This window comes from Emys orbicularis, chromosome 1 (genome assembly GCF_028017835.1).
Source record: "Emys orbicularis isolate rEmyOrb1 chromosome 1, rEmyOrb1.hap1, whole genome shotgun sequence".
Classification (NCBI taxonomy): domain Eukaryota; kingdom Metazoa; phylum Chordata; order Testudines; family Emydidae; genus Emys; species Emys orbicularis.
In genome coordinates, this window is record NC_088683.1 from 104,980,389 (window position 1) to 105,001,635 (window position 21,247).

Genomic DNA, 21,247 nt, shown 5'->3' on the forward strand with positions numbered 1-21,247 from the left:
CGACTTCAGCTATGCTATTCCCGTAGCTGAAGTTGCATATCTTACATCGATCCCTTCCCCCAGTGTAGACCAGCCCTAAGTATTATCTAGCCCATCCCTGACAGGTGTTTGTCTAACCTGCTCTTAAGAATCTCCAATAATGAACTGCCTTGTCACCTTGTGGTGTCAGGCAGCTATTCCCAGAGAGATCTCAAAGGTTAATCAGGGCAATCCTACCTTGGCAGTCTCGCCCATAGTAGCCTTGACAGCACTTTGCAATCCAGACGACCATCGTACAATCCTGGCGACAGCCATCTAAGCTCCTGCCATAGAATTGGTATGTACACTTCTGTATCCCTCCCTAAACGTTGCACAGGGGGATAAAAACACAGGTGATTGAATGTTCTGTGGATTTATTTTTAACTCACTGTATTTTTTTTTAATGTAGAGCTGATCAAATTGACAGCCCTGGGGATCGAAGTGATCTACCTACAGAAAAAGCAAAGCATAGGCAGTAGTGGGACAAGCTTCCCCCAATATGCTTCAGCCCTGATGTGATGAGACTAACTCTGAGGAAAGAGGTTAGTTCAGTCTTCCTGCCCATTTAATCTATGGCCTGTCTTCTGAGACAGCCAACAGGTAGCAATAAAGGGGGAGGACACATCAGAAGAGAGCTGGCACCACCTCATTCATTTCACATGAGCCATCAGATGGTGGTAAGTCACTACTGGCTTAGACTGGATTTGAACCAGTCACCTAGAAGAGAAGGGCCTATGGGCCAGAACCTCAGCTGATGTACACTGGCCCAGCTCCAATTAAACCAACTGCGTTAGGGCAATTTACACAAACAGAGGATCTGGCCTGTAACGTTTAGACTAGGATATTCAAGCCAGTTTGCTGGAGCTCTCATTGAAGATTAGGTAGATATAAGCAGAGAAACTTGAGAAGAAAGAGTATGCCAGTCTAAACTCTTTCTTTTTAATCACTAAAATGTCTGTAGATGAATTTAGTGCTGGTAAATGTTTAGGGTTCCTACAGTAGCAGATGCCAGACAGAATGCTGACAATGCACTTTGACCCTGCCACTCTCCTCTAGCTTGTAGGTCCACTCCGCTCACTATAACACAACCTGCCACATGTATAGAAGCATCAAGTGGTTTTTTGGTGTGCAGTATGTGCTAGGGTGAGACCACCAAACTCTGTCACTTCTGACCTAATAGGATTTGATCATAATTCTTAATGGGGAAAGACTGATATGACAGCGCCTAATTCAGAACCCATTGAAGCCAATGGAAGCATTCACTTTGTCTTCAGTAGTTTTGCATCCGATCTATAACCCACTACCGACTTCAGTAGGATTGGGGTTTTATTGTTCCATTTAAACAAGTGATTTCATTGTTCACAGCTCTACTGTTCTTTGAAAGTGTGTGTTATTTTTAGTTTATTATTGTGCAGTGCACAGAAGCCTGACAATTAGACTGCCTTAAAAAGGTACTATTACCTTTGGTTTAGTCGCTGTAGGGCATTTAGGATTATTGTAACAGCCAACACAATCCCCCTGTTGTAGAAAGGGAAAAACATATTTAAAAATAAGAACAACAAAAAGCTGTTTGAAAGCACCAGAAAAGTGTCTACTTTTATATAGGCAGTTAAAATTAATGACCAGAGAAAAATACCTTTAAAAATATCCAATTTCATTACTCCTAATATAGATTATAGGAGTTTTCCAAAAGAGATAACAGAGGGGAAATAGTAAAGGAAAATGACAACAAAATAGGTACATTAATTTACAAAATAGGTACATTAATTTAACGAAATGAAAGAGAAATGAAATTTCACAGTAGAATAGTTCTGGAAGTGCAAATTTGCTACTAAGCTAAATAGGTAAGAGAGGGAGATGTATTTATCTATTTGTACATAGGCCTACATTTGCAAAAGTGACAATGGATTTGGGGTGTCTCCGATTTGGATGTCCAAACTGAGATGCTTTAAGAGACCTGATTTCAGGAAGTGCTGGGGACGCACCCTAAGCAATCCCCTTTAAGGTGACTCAAGTTGAGGACTCAAAACCACTAGTGGCTTTTTGGCCATATTGTATTTCTCTTTCTCTTTAGAAACTGATATGGCCCTCATCAACATAGTAAATGAGCACCTTGTGCATATGAGAGTATCTAGTTAGAGATATTTATACAAAGAGCACAAGCATCCACAGACATACCAGTTAGGATAAAAATAAGCACTAACAATCCTCCTGCTTATAGGGATCACCATATAGGGACAGGAAAAAATCCCCTCTGTGCTATGATAATACACATGTAGATGTATTATAATAGGCTTTTACATGTTCCTGTGAAGGCATACAGCATTAGCCAGTGTTAGATTAGATGGATGATTGCTTTAATCCTACATCTAACTCAGAAAGTAATAACATCATCCTCTTATAGGTGGTAACTTTATTTGACCCTCTCAACATGCATTATTCAAAAGGGTCCAAAGAGAATTAATTTCTGCACTCTGTTCAGAGTCATATTTGTCCATAAAGGGTTTGTCTAGACTAGGAGAAGTGGCTGAAATTAGGTCAGGGTTAGCTAACATGTTTCAGCTAATCCCAACCTAACTTTGACCTTTTCCTTATCGTAGTTGCAGGTGGACCTTAGTGTATCTTTTAGGCACCATACTTCACCTTTCACTTTATTTTAGTTAGTCAAGGTCCACCCGAGGCTTCCCACCAGACAAACCCAAAGTAGCACTTTAAACAGAATTTCAGCCCTGGAGCCAAATCCTGACTGTATTGGAATCAGTGGGAGGTTAGCCATTGACTTCAGTGGGGCCAGGATTTGGCCTACAGTTCACATCTCCCCAAGGATCACAAAACTGAACTGAAGGACTGACTGACCGTGAAATCTGCAGTGATAAAATTGTCACATCGCCCGCCAAGGGTGGGATCCATTAACATGCAGTCAATCCCGTAAGCGATGCCACCATCAAACTCCAGGTGCCGCTGCACTATCCTACACCTCCTGTCATTCAGAAAGAGGTCACCCTGAGAGAGAGGCAAGAAGATAATCACACAAAATAAGGAGCCTGCTTCACTGGATGCTTGGTTCAGTCTATGTGCAGTTCCTGTTCAGGAATTAGTAAGAATATAAATCTTCCTTTGAAGTCAGTTCTCTCTCTTACAAAGTAAAAATTGCTTATCATTTCCAGATAGGATAACAGCATTTCCCACTGGGCTTATGCATGCAAACCCCTGTCTCTAAGGGGGGGGGGGTGTCCCAGTTTGCCATGCCCCCCAGTTAGGTGCCAGAGGGAATGGTGGACAGATGCCATTACCCATGAATCCCCTCCCCCACAAGAGTATGCTCCCTCATAACAGTCACAGTGTCTCTTATTCAGTGTATTTACATATAAGGCCAAATGTTCAGAAACAGCTACCTGCAAAGTCAGTGCACCTGAGTGCAAACAGGTGATCACACATACAAACCATGCAGTTTGCACAACTTATTTTGTGCAAGTTTGCATCTAGGCAATAATAATTTGCAGGTCCTTAGTTCTAAAATGTAGCCCATACTATACATTGTACACTTATGACTCTTCTCCCAGAGTCAACTTCACTTTGTGGGAGCTCATTTTATATTCTGATGTGTTACATGCTAAGGTCCACATCCTCAAAGGTATTTAGGGACCTAACTCCCATTGAACTCAGCTACATTTGAGGATCTGGGCCTGAGGTATTTTTCTTTTGAGGTATGTGCCAGCCAGTTATTTAGAGAGACTATTGCCTTATGATAAAGAAAATTATTCTTCAATAAGCCACCTTACCTGAAGGCAAATCACAAACCTGTGGATCTGTTTCCTAAGCCACTGCTCCTACACTGGGATATGCTAATGGAGACCACTGTGCATATGTGGAGCACCATTAATTCCAGTGTCGTTAATTCCTTAAGGGGGCTCTGCATAGGCATAGAGGGGTTTGCACTAGTGGTTCCCAATGTAGTATCAAGGCTTATGTTATTAAATAGTACATTCCATGAGGATTCCCAATGTGCTGGTATGTTAAACACTTACAATAGAGTTGTTGTTATCCCCACATTTTACACTGAGATCAGAACCTTGAAGGGTCTTCAGAGAATTGGAGCTGGGGAGCTCACAGGCTAAAATCTGTGAAAGAAATACACAGAGTGGGAAGATTTGGTGTTGGAGAACAGAGTTTTAGCAATGCCTCTTCTAAACAAATCAGGAAATGTTTGAAAGCACCTTAGCATCTCTGATGACATGGAATCTCAGATATTGCACCAGTTTGTCCTTGTTAGATTTTTTAAACAGGAAATCCTGCTGTTCCTTAGGAAGAGCTCTGAGAGCTTCATCGGTCGGCCAGAACAAGGTGACTGGTTTATGAAGAGGATCATTGATTACACTCAACAAACCGGCATTCTGCAACATAGAAAAAATGAGACTGATTTTTTTTCTTCCTGTAAAATTACTCTGTAAAGGATAAACTCTGAGAAACATGTACTGTAGGTAGGAGTGAATTGGCCCAGCAGTGAGGATGCTGAATGCATCATAGCCTTCCTAGTAAATGGCCTGCATTTTTGCCTTCCTGGGCACAAAGCCAAGATTTTAAAAAGCGGGTGTCTAAATTTAGGTTTCGAAGTCTATTCTGAAGCTGATTTTCAAAAGTGCTGAGCACCCAGCAACTCTTATTAAGGAACAGGCCACTTATTTAGATGCCTATCTCTGAGCTTAGGAGCCCATTTTTACAAATCTGGGCCAAAAAGTTTTAGCACACAAGGTGGATTAAAGAGCAGGGAGGGGATGGATCTTATGGACCCAGGAGTGCTTAGACCTGCCTGCCATTCTCCCGTGTGGAAGGTGAGAGAACTGGTTGCAGGGGCTCCTCCATAGCTTGTGGGGAGGGAGCCTGTGCCCAGGGCCGGCGCGACCCATTAGGCGATCTAGGCAGTCGCCTAGGGCGCTAACATTTGGGGGGTGGCGACCGCGGAGGCCGGACCTTCAGCCGACCCAGGCGTCGTTGGCATTTCGGGGGCGGGACCTTCCACCGCCTAGGGCGGCAAAAAAGCTGGCGGCGCTCCTGCCTGTGCCCCATTCCACAGTGTACACAGCCCCATCACTCAGGCTGTGTGCCAATTTCACAAAACTGTGCCAAATGGTCATGGCCTCCTGGATTCTCTTACCTCCAGCAAGTTGCTGAACATGATGTATCCTTGTTTGGCTGCAACCATTTTAAGGCTTTCCTAGAAAGATACGAGTATTAAATGGGCTTACTTGTCTTGTCTGGGAAATAAATTGGATATAGATTTAGTAATAAGGTATTTGGCATGTTTGATCTTGTAGTTCACTTGTCACTGTGAAATCAAAGCCACCTTAAAGGTCTTATTTTAGATGCTCCCTTTACAAAGCAGAACATCTTTAATATACATTTAATGTATGAATGATTCTAATGAATTTTAAATATACCACAATGTAAAACTATGCTAATGATTCAGTGTAGGGGCTTTATAATGCCAATGCTTTTGTTGTAACTACTATGCCAAATGGTAATTGGCAAGAAACATTCCAGATTATACTGGTAGAATGCTACAGGAATGAGGTACGTACCCGCTCAGTGCCCGATTCCTTCTTAGGGAAATCCTGCATGTGTTGTGGAAGTAGGATTTTATCTATGATGTGTATCACACCATTTGTGCTGACAGTATCGCTGGATATAATCTTAGCCTTGGTATTCAGATACACTGAATTCTGAAAAGGTAAACAAAAAAAGTGTTTTCTATGGAAACGTGCAGCAGGGAAATGTTGAAATGAAAACTCTTTACCGTGAGAGGCCAACTCACTGCTTGCAATACACTTGCAACAAATAGGGCTCCAGTTTTTAGGGCTTGATCCTGCAACTCTCAGCCACACAAGTAGTCCTACGAAAATCAATGGTGCTACCCATGTGAGTAAAGATTACTCACATGAGCAAGGATTGCAAGACTGTGCCCTTAGCAGGGCAAATAGAGAGGGTGGCATTTGTGAAAACAATAAGCAATAGACAATTCTTATTTTAAATACTATTTATTATTTTTAGGAGGAAAAGGAACAATCTAATTTTAAAAACGACAAATGAAAATGGTCAGTTTATTATTCTAACAATTTTACCTTGGCTATCTTGTTACCTGTGAGAAAGTGACCTGGATGGGGTCCCCCTGGAGAGAGGTGACATTTGTAATTGTTGTCAGGTCATTATAGAGAAGTCCGGCACAGCCCACCATATGGTACCTAAGGATCTGGGGCATCACTCCGTTGACAATCCACTCTTTAATCTAGGGCAGGAATTGGAGGAGTTCAAAGGCAAGGACAGAATAACATACAAATCCAAAAGCTCTCAGCTGCCTCACCCAAAGTCCATTGCCTTTTTCTTACTTACTTTTGGTTCACTGTTAAATGCTTCTTTATTGGGTGCAAACACAGTGAAAGGACCAGAACCTGCAATATCTTTGAGAGCAAGGGCCTGGAAAGTTTAAAAAGAACAACGCAAAAATCATTCATTAATGCACATAGTGTCATACACTGGGCAGAATTAGACTGGATCCCATACAGGGAACCAGGCCCCATACTGTAGGCAGGGCCTCTAGATTGACCTCTGTGGCTGCCCACAGCCCTGTTCCTTGATGCCATCTGCCTCACATTGAATTCCCTTCTCCCATCCCACCACAAGTAATGTAAGACTGAGGGAAACACTCTGTTGCCATGGGGAAGATCCCCTCCCAACTCCTTCAGTCTTACAGGATTTAAAGAGTTCTCTCTGCAAGATTTGCCTCTCCATACTCTCCCCCAGCTTCGTCCGCTGCTACTTAAGGGCACAGAGCTCTCCTGCTCTCGCTCATGTGCTGCCTTCCTTTATAACAATGGACAAGTAGTGCTTGAAAGTAAGAGAGAAAGCTGCTCTCAGCAGCGATTAATATGGAAGCAGAACGATTACAAGCTTTGCAGGGAGAGTGGTTAAATCCTTTCATCTTGAAAGAACCCAAAGTGTTTTCATATTCACATATATACACCTCTTCTCCGATATAACGTGACCCGATATAACACAAATTCGGATATAACGCGGTAAAGCAGCGCTCTGGGGGGGCGGGGCTGCGTGCTCCGGTGGATCAAAGCAAGTTCGATATAATGCGGTTTCACCTATAACGCGGTAAGATTTTTTTGGCTCCTGAGGACAGCGTTATATTGGGGTAGAGGAGTATATATATCCATATACTTATGTATAATCTTATGGTTAGAAACCTACAGCCCATTGCTATAGGTGTTGCACAAACATATAGCAAGAGAGAATCCCTGTACAGAAACACTTACAATCTAAAGGATGGAGGGGAAACAAAGACACAGAAACTATTCCAAGGACACAGAGCAGAGCTGGGACTAGAACTCTGGTCTCCTGGTTTAGTACCCTATCCATTGTTCCACACTGTCTCACTACCTATGTGTGCACCAAGGAATCACCATCCTCTGAAATGTAGTCAGAACTGCGGGAGGCACAGAGCTGCTGTTTAGAAGCACCCAGCCACATCCTGCAACATTTTAGAGAGGCGGTGAAAAATACCATGTAAAATGCAATGGGAACTAGATCAACAGAATGTAGTTGCCCACATCAGAATTTGGAAAAAAGTGCCATGGGATCTCTGTCTATAGATGGGAAGGGCTTCAGTTTTGGGTCTGATCTGAAGGACACCAGTGCATAGTCCCACCAGTCTCAAAGCCATACCAGGGAATTGTAGCAGTACTGACTCAGAGGGAAAAGTGCCATTTACTGAATAACTAGCACCACTACATGCAACATTCTAGGTTTTCTATGAAGGTCTCCAATATAAGTAATAATTGACCATTTCCAGTCCTGATTACCTTGTGAGATCAGGGCTAGAGATGCTGTGGCACAAAAAACATTCAAGAATTTTCTTACCTTTAGATGGAAATAAAAATCAGTAGTATTGGAGTCCTTAAGAAGCTCCTGCAACCAAGAATAACAGCATTTTTATATTGAATTGTGTGAATTTAGAATTGTGTCTGAAGAATATTAATGAGTGCCGCCCTCAGGGAAGGAACATGCCTGGTGTTAGAAGGGGAACTTTTTGGTCTAGATGATACAGTAATTGCCTGCATTGGTACAGCTTGTCAGCTGACCTTTCACTGTAGCTCTTGTCTGGCTTGTTGTATGTGTTATCTTGCCAGTCTATCAGAAAGCAGTTGTGAGAATCGAAGAATAGCAGCATTCGTGTTCCTTGCAATGCCAGCTAGGTGTCAGGTCACTCCGTTTCCTCATATTATAGTTCTAGTCTTATTATAGAGACCCAGAGAGACAAAACCAGGCCTCAACTGTCAATATTGAAGATTACAGCTTGTTGCGGAGCAGGCATTTTGCTGCTGCTGCACAAAGCACATGCTATATTGAAAGTTATATACAGAAACCAAACTTTACAAAAGTGACTAGTGATTCTGAGGACCTCACCTGAGACACTTCAGAGGGTCCTGATTTTCAGAAGGCAGGTCAGAACACTTTTTGAAAATTTGGTCCCTTTAAGGTGTCTCGGGTTGGGCCCTCAAACGCACTAGTCTTTTGTGAAAATCTTGTCCAGAGGTAACACTTATGGGACTAGGGAGATAAATTTCTAAACGGCATTGAAGCGAGCACACGAGGAATTCTGCATGCAGTTCTGGGTTTTATGCAACAGAAATTTGTTAAACTGGGGAAAACCCAAAAGGCAAGCAAAACTGCAGAAACGTCTAGGAGAGGTTAAGAGAAATGAACATGTACAACCTAGAGAACCGATAACTAAGAGGAGACATAACCATTCCTCCATGTCTTTGGAGAAGTAATAAAAAGTAAGGGAGGGAATTATTCAGATGACATCTTCAGGACAATCCTTGTTTAAAGGGTAATAATCAGGTCCTGGGCTAGGGGCTGAAGAGTTAATAGGCTATAAACTCTGAGGTCTTTCTGGCTATCAGAGGAAACCTTTTCCTCCCTTTCAGTTCTGGCCCTTCTATCGTCTGTGCAAGAAGGGAAGGAGCCAGCTGTGCACTCTCCAGGGTGCAGGTTTTGCCATTCTGCCTGGCCTTCATATGAACTGTATGAAGGAGCAGACGGCTCCTTGCACCTCTTTCCCCTTCCACCGTTCATCCATGAAGGGCCAAGCAGAATCTGGCCCTCTCAGAAGCACCAAACACCTGAAGCTCCTGGTCACTTCAGTTGGAGAAGTGGGTGCTCAGCACCTCTGAAAACGAAGCCATCCCACGTTTCTCAGATTGGACACCCAAAGCCCGAGTGTCCAAAATTAGTGGGCACTTTGGAAAATTTAGTCCTATATGATTTATACTGAAATTCATTGGCAAAAGAGAGAATAGAACTCATAAATTCCTCAGCCCTAGTCCCATGCCTATGCCACTGTTTCTTAACAAGCTACCTGATGTGCAGCAGCGGTTGCTCTTTAAAAGGTGCCACTTCTCCCTTAGATAAATAGATAAATTTACTTCAGGATTTGCAGTATTTCCTATAGCTACTGCAGGACATACCTAGGAAATACTTGGGTAACTGTACCTATTTCTCTATGCAAAACTGGCATGGTTTTAAGAGTGGCCACTGTTTTACATAACTCTTTGAAAAATATTCAATAACAGTGAACACACATAAATGTTTTACCTGGTAGATGTTGCCTCGGCATTTAAATCCATCCCCAATGTAATCAGGTTTGCAGGTGCAGGTCCTCTCTGTCAGCTCGGTGTCATTACAGATTGCAGATTCACTGCAGCCACCGTTATTCTTGTAAAATTAGCAACATCAAACAAAATCAAATTAGTGGGTGTATTTGTGTTTACAAAACAATTTCAATTCATTTGCTCAAACTTCCAACAGAGGGAAATATTCTCTTTCTTATGAATAGTAAAGAAGCAGTCAAGATTAATGTAAAGATAATTATTGACACTTAAAGCAAAGCACATTGCCAGTTTCTTTAACACCCACTCGCTAGCTCCTCAGTTCAGTCTGATGTAACTGGCTATTGTATACTGCTACCCAAAAGATTTCTATGCAGGCATCATCGTGGACTCCTGGGCTATGATCCTGAGCTGCACTTCTTAGGAGGTACATCCTGAAAGGGGAAGGAACCAAAAGTGGCTCTGGGATTCTGGGTTGCAGAAGCTGCTCTAGTTTACTCCTTATGTGTCTGGTAGCCCAGAATAGCTGGAGCACAGAACTGCCACACTTGTCTTTCCCCCAACTCATTCCTGTCTCCCCTCTTCCCCACCTCCATCTGGGAGGGAAGAGGCATAGGTCTCTTAATCTGGCTTTCCATGTCCTGGGAACTCCCTTTGTTAGGGGAATTCCCCAGAGGGGAGATCTGGCTGCTCCCTGCCCCTGTTACACCCACTGAGCCAGCCCAGAATTGGTGCCAATGTGATAATCAGACTGCAAACTGGTTTACTTGTGGACAAGGGGAAACGTCTCCTCATGACAAACCAGGGAATGCTGCCAAATGAAAAATGTAGCTCATTTTCTTTTCACACGCTCATTGCTAAAACTCAGATGCCAGTCACATGGGAGCGCACTTCCACTTCGTCTGACCTCCCATTCTGAGTGGTATTGGGGGGTCCTTCTTGAACTACCACCAGGGGTCTGGTTGGGATGGGCTCTAGCATAGTTCTCACCCTATGCAGCGTGGTTTGGATTTGTGTGCTGTTTATTTGGGTAGATCTAGCTGGACTGTTGGACAGGGAATTGAGTTTATTCAGAGCTCTCTGTGTACCTTTGCCATGGAGCACTTGGCTATATTACAGTCAGATTAGCATGCTGCACAACGTTGACAAAAGCCAACCTTCTGTAAAAACATTCTTTTAATAGCATTGTAGCCAGTGAAGTGGAAGAGAAGCTGTCAGAATGAAGCTCACACAAAAACATACGCAGCAGCTCATAAATCTGAACAACATCCCCTCCCCCTGACTTTTAATTTACATTTCTTAACTATTCCGTCTGGGCAACCTTTGAAAAAGAATCCAGTGACAGACTGTTGCCAGGTTAAGGGATGATGACTACTTGTCACGATTCTCTGGAGACAAAAGATCAATGTGTACAGGTCAGTGAAATGCGTCAGCCATCCTTAGCCTGGGATCACAGGGAGGCAGCTTTTGAATGTTGAGGGCTTTTCATCTGAGATCAATGAGCAAGTGCTTGTATGCATCAAAGGGCTCGATCCTACACTCCATATTTGGGCTCAAAGTGAATGGGAGTTTTGCCTGTGTCAGAAGTATGGGATTGGGCCCGTTGAGTAAAATTCAACCTTGTGCAGAGGGCCAGCACCAAGGCTAGGAGTCATATGGGAGCCAACTGGGGCCTAGAGCTTGTGCCAACTCTCTGCACATAATGAGTAGTTCCAAAGACAGAGGGTTTGGTTCTGCAATCCAGCTGAGCACAGGGTTGCGGTTCCCTGATTCCACATGCACAGGGAGAGCCCTAAATTACCTGAGGAAACTTACGCCAGTGGAGGATCAAGCATAGCGGAGCTCTGCTCTACCATGCCTCCCTCATCTCCCTGCCCTTTCACCCTGCTCCCAGAAAGCTCTCAACGTGCCCTCTTCTCCCCCTTACACTGAGGGGTGCACCAGAGTTAACACCAGTGAAGAGTTCCACTACATAGGGGGAATTCTCCACCTGCCATCTCGCTACTTTAAGGCCACGTTGTGCCATTTTCAGGCCACTTAGCAGACTGGAGAATCTGACCCATAGTACATTATCCTGGCAGCAGATGAGCTGGCAGGAATGGAGTTGTGAGATTTGATTTGTCATCTTGGAATGATCAGTGAGACTGGCATCAGAGAAGAATTTTCGCACGCTATCATTGGAACCTGGCTATTTTATTTGGTCTTTCTTAGAAACTGCATTCACTTCTTCTAAAACCTTAGAAGTTTTTAGGTACTTCAGAAATGATGAGTAATTTATAGAATGGATTTTTAAATTTAAATAATTCCAGCAACACTGAAAAATCTGTGCAGAAATAATGAAAATTATTCCTTGCATTTAACCACAAAAAACCAGTATCTCCCCCAGGATTTGATTTAAGGTTTTTTTTTTTTTTTTTTTAAATCTTGTGCACAATCTGCAAAAACTAGATTGTTCCATATTTGGGCCCCGATTCAGTAAAACATCTAAGCATATGCTTAAAGTTTAGCACATGCATAAGTGCTGTCAGCTATACTTTAAGCATATGCTTACATCCTTTCTGAATCAGGTCCAGGTGGACTACTCTACACATTTCTAAGCTAGTCTTTCATGCATACAAAACCAAAAGCATATTGGTGTTATATAAAAAAATGTAATGATGAGAATATACTTTCCTGTAAAATGATACTCACCGATAAACACAGGTTGATGTACGTGCATGTTTTACCATCTCCTGAATATCCTTTCAAACAATTACACACGGCCTACCAGGAGAAGGAAGGATCCATTTTAACACAGAAACATATGGAATTTGGTTGTAGTACCTTTTGATTTTATTTACTTTTTATTGGCTATACTTATCTGCATGGTAAAATGAGGAGAGAACAGAACTCAAAATCCCATTTTATCTTAATATCCATTTTGTAATTTTCCATTTCTCACACTACAAGCACATCATCTCTTTAGGGCAGATCCTCAGCTGATGCAAGGTGTCAAAGCTCCATTATCCTTTCTCACTTCTCCTCTGCAACCGAGGGCATCAGAAATGGCCTCTCTTTATCTCACTCCCCACAGTTTAGCTCATTTCAGATATCAGCTGAAAACACAACACATCTCCCCCTCCTTTTAGCTGTATTATTTAAATCATTAAAGAAGTTGACCATGTTTTCAGAATAAAGAACCAGGACACTTTTGTGGGGATATTTTTGGGGTGGTGAAATACTCCCACAAAAGCACTTTAACAAATGTGTCCTTGTGTCGCTACTGCCAGTGTCTTACTCAGCAGTGTCCCGTGCATGTTTCAGTGTAGTTACACCGGGGTTATGCTTTTTGATACCTGCAATTATCACACAGCTGGAAGGTTACCATGGCTAAAGGAAATTACTTATTCTCTCTTTAAAGGTCAGACTTCATGCATGACAAGGTGGGGGAGGTAATATATTTTATTGGACCAGGGCGTGTTGGTGAAAGAGACAAGCTTTTGATCTACACAGAGCTCTGCTTCAGGACCTGAGGAAGAGCTCTGGGTAGCTCGAAAGCTTGTCTCTTTCACCAACAGGAGTTGGTCGAAGAAAAGCTATTACCTCCCCCACCTTGTCTCTCTAATATCCTGGGACCGACACGGCTACAACTACACTGCACACTTTATGCATGTCATTTTAGAATCTAGGGTCATTTAACTACACTATGCTGATGCTGTCATTACTCTGCAGTTATTCTTTCGGAGGCAGCTGGTGCGTCAGAAAGCAAAACTACCAAGCAATCGCAGTGTAATGACAGGATATTCAGTGTACCTGCATTCTAAAATACACTGGGGGAAGGGCAAGCAATTCAGGCATATAGCTAGCCCTCTGGTTATAGAGTTTGTAGAAATTATATGAATCAAAAATAGTACTTTGTAAGGGTCAGTTGTGAGCCTTCTTGCACTCCTGTACAGGGGAGAAAGGCAGTGTAAGGAGCCCCTTTGGGGAGGCTATCTGCATTGCCAGTGATTGCAGGGGAGAGGGCAGCCACTGCTGGGCTGTTACACCCCCCCCGTAAAGCTGGGCAGAGCTTTGGCACCATGCTCCCCTCACCCAATGTGCCATCCCATACATGAGAGCTGAGGCTGGGCCTGTCCACATGGCTCCTGACTGGAGCTGGATATTTGGCCCAGCTACCCCTCTGTCCTGGTGGAGGGATGACCAGGCCACATCTGAGTGGTGCCGCAACCCTGTGTGCCTACTTGGTCCCCCCCCTCCACCTTTGCAGTCGTGCTGCCACTGCTGGGCAGCAGGGGTCACCAGGAACTCCTAGTCCCCAGGAGGGTGGGAGGGTTGGATCCAGGCTTTTGGTGCTTCCTGGGGAAGTGGAGACGCAGAAGGGGGTGGGGGTCTGGTCTGGAGCTCCCAGAACTGCCTGGTGCCCGGTGGCGATGGTGCTCTCCAGCCTGGCTGGCTCTCTGGGGAAGAGCTTGGGGTTAGGTGCGGGCTGGGGAGACTACAAGGCTGGGTGCAGGAGGAGAGCTTGGAGTTGGGAGGCAGGGCAATGTGTGTGGGGTGGGGGGGAAGAGGGTGGGTCTGAGTGTGGGACAGCAGGTGGGAACTGTGTGTTGAGCTGGGTGCAGTGGGGAGAGCTCAGAGCTGGGGTAGGGGCAATGTGAGGGGAAGAGCACAGGGCTGGGAGTGGGTGGCAGGAGGACAGTGTGTGTAGAGCTGGGTGCAGTGGGGAGAGCATGGATTGAGGTGCAGAGGCAGGGGAGGGAGAGCTCTGGGCTCCCTCCTTAGGGAAATTCTGGTTGCACCCCTGGCAGAGGCAAAGGGGAAGTAATCTGTGTCAGCAAAAGGGCTGATGCAGATTGCTCCAAGAGGGGAGTTAATGGGGAGCAGGAACCAGATTGTTATTCCCAGTCACTGCCTTTTTCTTGCCCTGCTCCTGGAGAAGCACAGCTATGCAGGCTGGATTGTAGAACTACCGTCCAGCCCATAGCGATTACAGTAAAGTATGCAAGTAGAAGGGTAGTAATAAGTACTTCAGTCAGAGCTAATCTTCTAGTCATGTGAAAGCAGTGGTAATTACCAGTGTAAAACTTACTGCACGTTAACTGCAGAGTTAATACATCCCTTGTTGTATCTGCTTATGCATGAATCTGTTATACACTGGGAGCAGAGCTGGTTGGAAAGTAGGGATTTTTCTGCAGAAAATGTTGACAGAAATGAAGAGAATTTCATTTTCAACTCTCCCTCCCCCAAAAAAGTTTTCAGCTGAAAACTTTGAAAAAATGAAAAAAATAGGGCCAAAAAACAAACAAAAAAATGGTTTTGGCCAACATTTTTTGGGTTTTGGTCAACATTTTTCAGGTTTTTGGTTTCTAAGGAAAATTGAAAAATATTGAGGAAAGCAAACACTTCCCACACGTTGTTTAGTTGAAAACCCAATTTTCTGTCCAAAAAGAAGAAAAGAACAGAGAAAAAAAAGTCCAGTTGGAAATTTTTCAGCCAGCCCTACTCGGAGTGACCACACTAGGTCTTTTTAACTATGATGACACATTACTTACCTGGTTGGGTCCAGTCTGAGTGCATTCCGCATTTCTATCACATCCACCGTTGTTCTCTAAGCAAGGGTTGATTTCTTTATAAAACAAAAACAATTGGAGAAAACTCAGTGATTTACAAATTCTCACTTCATTGATTAGCTAAAGTAACATGTACTAGGAATGCAGGCTTGTGACAAATGCATAGGTGCCAACTCCGTGGGTGCTCCAGGGCTGGAGCACTCCCAGGAAAAACATGGGCAGCCCCCCTATCAACCCCTCTCCCTCCCCCCAGTGCCTCCTGCCCGCTGGCAGGCCCCGCCGATCAGCACCTCCCGCTCCCTCCCAGCACCTACCACCTGCCGTGATCAGCTGTTTCACGGCATGCAGGAGGCACTGGGGAGGATGGGGGGAGGAGCGAGGGTGCAGTGCGCTTGGGGAAGGGGGTGGAACTGGGTGGGGAATAGGCGGGGCAGAAAGAGGTGGGGTGGGGGTGGGAAGAAGCAGGGTGGGGGTGGGGGTGGGGCATTGGGGGAAGGGGTGGAGTGGAGGTGGGGCCTGGACGGAGCTGGGGGGAGCACCCCCTCACAGATTAGAAACTCAGCACCTCTGGACAAATGTGATTCATTTAGACTGATTCTTATTGCTACCTAATGCCCTCCTTGTAAGTATCGTTCATCTTTCTCAGCAAGAGCTGTAAACATGCAGACAATATTGCTTTTAGAATGGCTCACAGTGAAGTTTAATACAGTAAGGGCTTGTCTACACTTAAAAAGCTGGAGTGCTTCAGTGTAGACACTCTCTATGGTTACGGGAGGGTTCTCCCATCAGTGTAGGAAGGACTCCAGCTCCCTGATAGGTGGTAGCTATGTTGACAGGAGAATTCTCCCATTGGCAGAGCCCTGTCTACAGCAGGTGTTAGGTCGGTTTAACTGCATCGCTCAGGAGTGTGGATTTTTCACACCCCTGAGCAATGTAGTTATAGTGACCTAATTTCCTAGTGTCGACCAGGCCCAAGTCTTTTACCCTTTTCTTGGATGGATATAGGGCCTAAGGCCTGATCCAAAGTGTCCATTGAAATCAGTGGGAGTCTTTGACTTCAGTGGGCTTTGCATCAGCCCTTTCAAGCAGTGACCTGAATGTTAGGACTCTTAGGTCTAAGGGGCAATTCACTGTTATGCTTTCAGAGGCGTCATTTTGTTTTGGAGATAGTTGAATTTTGCATTTCCTTTTAAAGTGTCTTATAGTTTGCCCCGAGGTAAGGGAGAGAGAGAGAGTGTGTGTGTGTGTGTGTGTGTGTGTAAAGAAATATATCTTTGGGGATCCATCACATACACAGTGGACACCATGCAGTATTAACATACACAGTACATACATTGTGGAGACATCACTGTACCAATTCCCTGTCTTATGACAAGTGCCCTGATCTAGTGATCACTTACCAAGGCAGACTATTCCATCTCCAGTGTATCCAGCTGTACAAACACATACTCTGTTTCCTGGAGTAGTTTTTCTACACTCTGCTTTGACAGAACAGCCACCATTGCTGGTCTCGCATGCGTCAACAACTGCATAATGGGAAACAAAAAATAAAATCAATGTGCTTAATTTTTTTAATTTTTATTATTTAACTAATCTCTGTCATGTCTACAAAGGTAAAGGAATTTAGTGATATTTCCTAGACAAACTCTGATTTAAGAGTCCATAGATGTAATTAGAATCTTACACGTATTTCTTATAAACTGCAATAGGAAAAGGGGAAAGTGCATTTCTAATGTGGAAAATAATAAGTCAGCTGTGATTGGTTCTCCATAAGTTCCCATCCTCCAATGCTGCCTAGTCTAACTACAAAGAATAAGGAGAGGGCCCTCCACGTGTTTCATGGGATTAAAAGGATCCTTCCAACTTTTCCTTAGTTTGGAAAAGTTTACATCTCCTGTGATGGGATGTAAACCCTGCACTGGCACTGAAAAGGAAAGGGAACCTGAGAGTGCTAGTCATATCACTTGGATGTGTTAAAGGACTTTGGCCCTGGGAGTTGTTAAACTCTTGCATCTGAAGAAGTGAGGTTCTTACCCACGAAAGCTTATGCTCCCAATACTTCTGTTAGTCTTAAAGGTGCCACAGGACCCTCTGTTGCTTTTTACAGATTCAGACTAACACGGCTACCCCTCTGATACTTGAAACTCTTAAATGTGTCTTCTCTGGATCTTGAGGACATTCCTGTGGCTAGAATAGGCTGAAGAATGCAAAAGGGAAACCGAGGCACAGCTGCTGGAATCCCACATCCAGCCACCAAGGAGTGGCAACTCTGCTACACCTCCCCATTCAGAGTCAAACATCCCTCTGTTGAAGGAGGTCAGGGTGACCCTGGCAATCCTAGACAGTCCTTGGATTACCCATTGGTGAACATGTTGCTTTTACAGTGCATAGATTTCCTTGTCACTACCAACCTAATGAGTCAGAGGCTGGGCATAGGAATCAACCCCCCCCCCCGGCTCTTGTTTGGTAGAACTGAGCCCATTCTACTTAGCCAATGGGCTTTTCTGATAAAAACAACACTTCCACAGTATTCTATTAATGTTCAAAAACACTGTACTCACACCAGTGTAAGATGTAGTGTTTTCAACCACTGAAACAGAATATAGTGTTTTCGACATGGACAGCCCTACCAGATCACCCAGCCTGACTGTGGCAGAAAGTCCCCATCAGGAGAGAAATGAAGGCTAATATAGCATAAACATAAGGGTCGCAATACATCTAGGTTTTGCAGAACTTTGGCTATTCAGATAGAAATTCTTGCCATTTTCTCAGTTCTCCCAGATTTTGAGCTGTGCTGGGTGGTGCAAAGGTGGGTAGGGAACCTGTGCAAATTAGAGCAGTGTAACAGCTGCTTGAATTTACACCCTGCTACTCATGGTGTCAACGAGCTGTTCCAGTAGCTAGAATAACCAGACCATAGTGGACTGGCAACTTGGCCCATAACTCCTTTTTCTCAGGAAAGCCCTTACACCAGGGGCCAACAGTAAGCGGAATAGAGTCTTAGGCTGGTTCTATGCCACCCTAGATGCTGCCTACATATGGGGAATTTCCCAGTAACAGATTAAACTGGCTGATTTGTGCTGCTAGGGTGTTGCAAAGCAGGGGTTAGAATTTGGCGTCAGGACAGTGCTATCCAGCGTGGTTAGACAAATACTCCATTGTTCCAAAGGGCATTATTTTAATCAGATAAGGATTAGGGAATTAATTATGCACACTGCAGAAGGAAACAGTCTGTTTCATAAATCTGGATTTTCCACGCTTTCCAAAGAACACCTGGGATTAACTGCAATTGCCCCTTTCTTAGGCTAGCCATAGAGCAGTTTTAGTTAATCACCACAAATTTACATCAGTTCAGAATTCAGAAAATGGACAAAACCACAGGACTAGCCAGAAGTGCTACCATACCTCCAATCATTAAACTGGGTCAGAAAAAAAGAACAGACATAATCCAGGTTTCACTACTCCAGAACTAACACAGCTCCAGTTGTACACAGTATGTTCCCTCTTCCCGTTCTTTCCCCTTAACACAATATACTGTATCTAAGGGATTTCTAGTCCTTTGTTTTTCTGAAGCTGCACCTGTTGCAGTCCATTCATTTTGAACAAACTGGCAGCAAGTCCTCTTTTCACTTCCTGTGTGGAAACGTGCATCTCTCAACAGCTCTTCTGTTTCACAGTGAACACCAAGTGCTTCAAGCACATTCTTTGAATAGGTAGAAAACAAAGCCCACTTGCCTGTACAGTGTGTTCCATTCCCTTTAAAGCCAGCTGCACACTTGCAATATGCGGTGCCACCAGACTTGAGGAGGCAGCTAGAACGGAGAAAGGAGGAAGGTGGTATATTAGAAATCATCACGTGCTCTGTATTGTCATTGCTGCTCTACTGTATCTTTATTATGATTATTTTTTGTAATACCATGGCGCCTCGGACCTCATTGTGCTAGGCGCTGTACAAACGCAGAACAAGAAAACGGCCTTGCCCCAAGGAGCTTGCAATCTAAATATTAGACAAGAGACAACAGACGGATACGGGGAGTAAAAAGAAACAGTGAGACAATACTGGTCAGCATGATAGGCAGTAGTCTCAGCACACCAGTGGTCTAACCATTTTTTTTTGTAGGCAGCACAAAAAAGGAGAGATTTAAGGAGGGTTTTGAAGGAAGATAAAGAGTGAATTTTGCAGATATTTATTGGGAGCTTCTCCTGAGTGTGAGGGGCAGCCTGGAAGAAAGCACAAAGGTTGCTCACAGGTGGGTGATGGAGGCTTGCACAATTGGCCAATTGAAGCGGGGAGTCAACAATGCAATTGAGTGCAGTTGTATGACAGGGTTACTTGTGATGGTAGAAAGAGGGCTCAACAGCTCTGGGGTTCACTTCTGGTTTATATTTTATGTTCCTAAGGGTATGTCTACACTGCAATAAAACACCTGCAGCTGGCCCATGTCAGCTGACTTGGGTTTGCGAGACTCGGGCTATGGGGCTGTCAAATTGTGGTGTAGATATTCCAGCTCGGGCTGGAGCATGAGCCCTGGGACCCCACGATGGGGGAGTGGCCCAGAGTTTGGAATGTCTACACCTGAATGTCTACACCACAATTTTACAGCCCTGCAGCCCGAGACCCATGACCCCAAGTCAGCTGACACAGGCCAGCTGTGAGTGTTTAATTGCAGTGCAGACAGACCCTATAGCTCATGCTTCAGGGTTTCAGCCAGCCACCTGCAGGGGTCAGAAGGGGATTCGCCCCTGCAGTGTATTCTGGGAGGACTTTTTGACTCCTTCCTCTGAAGTATCAGGGGGCCATGGCTGGAGATGGGACCTTGGACAGGGAGGGCTTAGGGTTGCCAGGTGTCAGGTTTTTGAATGGAAAGTCTGGTCAAAAGGGGACCTGTGCAGTGTTCGGTCAGTACTGCTGACTGGACACCAAAAGTCCAGTCACCGCAGTGACCAGCCTCCACTGCCGGAAGGGTGGGAAAAGCAGCTGCTGCTGGAGGAGCTCAGCTGATGGACTGGAGAGAAACTTAGGAATTGGCGCCCAGCTTCGGTGGAGAGGAGGTAGGTACCGCTTTTTCAGCCAGGTGGCCCAGGCCCCAACTCTCTCTGGCTCCTCACTCTGGGGATGACCCCCGCCCTGCCATGTCCCAATTGGCCCGGCCCCTTGCTCTGGGGATTGACCCCCCTCTTCCCTGCTGTGCCCCAATTGGGCAAGCAGGCAGGCTCCACAGCGTGTGTGTACTGTAACGGGAAAGAGCGAGAACAGTAAAGTAGGGGATGAGAGGAGGCACAAGGGAGATCAGGAGATGGGATAGGAGAGGGTCACTGGGGCAGGTGTATCTGTGACGGGGAGGAGGAGAGAGAGTTATAGGAAGGGAAGTCAAGCCAAGGGGATGGGGAAGATCATGTTGTATTTTATCAATTTTCTCTTGGAAGAAATTGGTGAGATCCTGTGCAGAGAGAGAAGTGGAGGTAGGAGGAGAGGAGGGTTTGAGGAGTGACTCAAAGATGGCAAAAAGGTGGCTGGGGTTGTGGGCGTGGTATTGAATTAAGCTGGAAAGTAAAGTTGTTTATCAAGGAAGATGGCAGAAGTGAGGGAGGAGAGAATAAATTTGTAGAGGAAGAAGTCAGCTCAGTCACAGGATTTCCAGCAGAGATGCTCTGCAATATGAGAACAGAAGTTGAGGAAGTTGATGCTGGGAATGATCCAGGACTAGGGGCTGACAGGGCGGACCTTGCAATGGGAGAGAGGCAAAGAAGTCAAGGGTGAGGAATGGAGAGAATCAACAGCCCTGTCAATGGCAGAAAGGAAAGAGAGGGCAGGGAGGAGATGGCTGAAAGCAGATGAGAAATCATCAGTCCTGATGGACTGGAAGTCACAGAATGGCTGAGGGATTGGGGGGGGGAGGGGGCTGATAGGAAGGAGTTGGGTGGACAGTAGATGACAGCAACATGGAGGAAGAGAGGAGAGAGAGTTGGGTGCAGTGCTGTTCAAAGGAGGAGAAAGAGTAGGAA

At 44.8% G+C, this 21,247-nt stretch overlaps 1 protein-coding gene across 1 annotated transcript in view; it reads right to left on the reverse strand.

Annotated features, from left to right (window-relative positions):
- Positions 1–21,247, reverse strand: part of STAB2 (stabilin 2) — a 141,685-nt gene that overhangs the window by 27,018 nt on the left and 93,420 nt on the right. Inside the window, exons 41-55 of the mRNA XM_065404685.1 lie at positions 18,977–19,053; positions 16,642–16,767; positions 15,224–15,297; positions 12,381–12,452; positions 9,676–9,795; positions 7,939–7,986; positions 6,406–6,489; positions 6,155–6,301; positions 5,598–5,738; positions 5,174–5,233; positions 4,236–4,412; positions 4,047–4,139; positions 2,875–3,021; positions 1,480–1,536; positions 217–340 (exon numbers count right to left, since the gene is read on the reverse strand). Of these exons, the coding sequence (XP_065260757.1) occupies positions 217–340; positions 1,480–1,536; positions 2,875–3,021; positions 4,047–4,139; positions 4,236–4,412; positions 5,174–5,233; positions 5,598–5,738; positions 6,155–6,301; positions 6,406–6,489; positions 7,939–7,986; positions 9,676–9,795; positions 12,381–12,452; positions 15,224–15,297; positions 16,642–16,767; positions 18,977–19,053 (1,547 nt within the window). The remainder of the gene's footprint in view (positions 1–216; positions 341–1,479; positions 1,537–2,874; positions 3,022–4,046; positions 4,140–4,235; positions 4,413–5,173; positions 5,234–5,597; positions 5,739–6,154; positions 6,302–6,405; positions 6,490–7,938; positions 7,987–9,675; positions 9,796–12,380; positions 12,453–15,223; positions 15,298–16,641; positions 16,768–18,976; positions 19,054–21,247) is intronic.